The sequence below is a fragment of the Anarrhichthys ocellatus genome, unplaced genomic scaffold (genome assembly GCF_004355925.1).
Source record: "Anarrhichthys ocellatus isolate YVR2014 unplaced genomic scaffold, GSC_Weel_1.0 scaffold208, whole genome shotgun sequence".
NCBI lineage: Eukaryota > Metazoa > Chordata > Actinopteri > Perciformes > Anarhichadidae > Anarrhichthys > Anarrhichthys ocellatus.
The window spans coordinates 192,797-195,296 of record NW_022280238.1 but is presented as its reverse complement, the minus strand read 5'-3'; the positions used below and the strand labels follow the sequence as shown (position 1 = coordinate 195,296).

The following is a 2,500-nucleotide window of genomic DNA, read 5'->3' as shown; positions in this document are numbered from 1 at the left end:
TAATAGGTATGGGACAGCACTATGCTGCAACATATTACGTTACCATGAAAACGACAAAAAATATGATGTATAATTGTGTGTATTTATTGTATACTTTGTACTCCCTGATGTGAACGTCTTCAGGCTCTTTCCTCACTAGATGAGAGGTAATTTCATATCATCTATTTACTCGTGTTTGTCAAAACAGCTTCAATGACAAAATCAAATATTTGATGAATAAATAAATAAATATCTTCTGATTTCATGCTTATTTTTTGTTCCATCTTTAACCCTTAATGTTTCTGAGTAAATTTAATAAGACTGAACACACGTGATCAGTCCTCTTTGTTGACCTTTTTTTTTTTTTTTTAACGTCTCCTGCGTCCACCGGTTACCCCGTGTTTAACATCACATTGCAATGATTTGTGGGTAATTCCCTTAGGAATTACCCACAAATCTTTATGAAAGGGTTCATAAAGGGCTCAACATGTCTACGAGAGACTCAAGCACTTGATGATTTGACAGTGGGACATCCCTAAACCCTCACGGACTTCAAGGGAGCGCGCCTCAAAGTCTGTGAGTCCGTAAGGGGGGACATTGGGATTTGGCCATTCAGTTGCTCATGTCCGTAAAATTTTAAGTCATTTGGACATACAGGCTGTCGGGGCTTGCCTTTCCAAATTCTAGGGGGCGCTAGCGAGCAATTTTGTCATGCTCGAGCATGGGACCCATAAAATATCTAATTTTCTCGCGGTCCTGATATGCTCGCCAAATATGGGGATGTTGGGGACATGATAAAGCCCCCGAAAAGGCGTTTCATTCGAGAGAAAAAGAATAATAATAATAAGAATTCCTACAGTTTCAATAGGGACCTCGCGGCCTGACGTTGTCGGTGCTCGGGCCCTAATAAATGTTAAATACATGTGTAAGCAACCATCGGACAAGGATTTAGGGATTTACTACTATGGATGGGAACCGACACCGGTTCCTTAGAATCTCATGTCACGTGACTCAGGATGAAATTTACCACCTCGATCAATTATCTGTTCATCTTTTAGAGTTAATGAAATAGACGCATACAATATTTTATGTTTGGCACCAAATAAAAGAACAGATCAAGATAATCATACTGTATTGGTCAATTTCAATGACTGCTTCCTCTTATCGATGCTTTTTGACAGTCATCCTATCCACTGAAAGTAGTTCATCATTTGGCAAAAACACAACGTACATTTCAGAATCAGATCAATAACAGGAGTTGATAATTGGATTACCCTAACCTTTGGTATCAATCTACACACACCAGACTTTCTGTCTTTATGGGGACCAGTTTACACAGATTACAGTTAATCATCAGAACCATTAAATAACATGTAAATAAATCTGATGTGAACTCACAGGGTGGAGTTTACACTGCAACTCTGTGAACTTCCTGTTTCCACAGTCACAGCGGAAGTTCCTACAGAAAACAGAAAGTTTGTTTACAGAAAAGAGAGGTACAGTTTGTTTACTGAAAGCAGGAGAACAGTTTGTTTGTTTGTTTACAGAAAGCTGAAGAGTTTATTTGTTTACCTCTTGGTGTAGAGTTCAAAGAGGTCATGACCTTCGTGACATTTGTATGAGCAGGCCAGACAGACTCCTGCTGCTTCTCCTCCCTTTGGTCTGCAGCTGTTACAGGCATACAGAGCCTGACGCTTCACATAGCCCTGAAACACATATAAACACATATATAAACAAACACACATATAGGAGGAGGAGGAGCAGGAGGATCAGGTCTTCTCAGGGGGAGGTGATGAGATTATAACATATTGAGTGAATGATGGAGGCTCATGATTAAAGTCATGACGTCACTCTGCAGCCAGTTAGTGTTTGAGTGGATGACATCACAGGCAGCATCAGCGTTAGCAGGGGGGGGAATAATACGTCATCATTAAATACTGCCAGACCTCCTCCAGACCTCCTTCATCCTGTCCACCAGAATTATCCAGAAACTGTCCAGAGTTATGTCTCATAGAGCAGACAGTTACACTGCAGGTCTTTACTCTAATGACAGGTCTCACATTCCTCATGAGGACGGAGGAGAGGAGGGAAGAGAGGACGGAAGAGAGAACTTAATATCGTCTCTCCTCCTCAGCTCGTAGAGGAACCTCTGGTCTCTCCTCCGGTAGCATCACGGTCGTGTTGCAGAATGCTAACAAAGGGGCCATGGTTATGTGCTGGATCCACAGGAGTGGTTGTAAACGGTGCACCAAACAGTACAGAGACCGAAGTTTAAAAAGTAATTTAAATAATACTATAAAAACTAAGTATGTTACAGAAACTGGAGGAACAAGCTCAACGGTGAGAAAGAGCTGCTGTACAAAGCCGCCATTTTGACATGGTACAGATTAATAACTAGCATTGGTAAGAGGAACAATATGTGTGTTTAATGTGGGAGTTCACTGACTCTTATAATATATATAATATATATATATATATATATATATATATATATATATATATATATATATATATATATATA

The 2,500-nt window shown here is 39.9% G+C and overlaps 1 protein-coding gene across 1 annotated transcript in view; it reads right to left on the bottom strand.

The window, feature by feature from the left end:
• LOC116400814 (putative E3 ubiquitin-protein ligase UBR7) overlaps positions 1 to 2,500 on the bottom strand; it is a gene marked incomplete at its 3' end in the record, with an annotated part of 6,132 nt that overhangs the window by 1,885 nt on the left and 1,747 nt on the right. Inside the window, exons 3-4 of the mRNA XM_031878879.1 lie at positions 1,552 to 1,685; positions 1,378 to 1,438 (exon numbers count right to left, since the gene is read on the bottom strand). Coding sequence (XP_031734739.1) covers positions 1,378 to 1,438; positions 1,552 to 1,685 — 195 coding nt within the window. The remainder of the gene's footprint in view (positions 1 to 1,377; positions 1,439 to 1,551; positions 1,686 to 2,500) is intronic.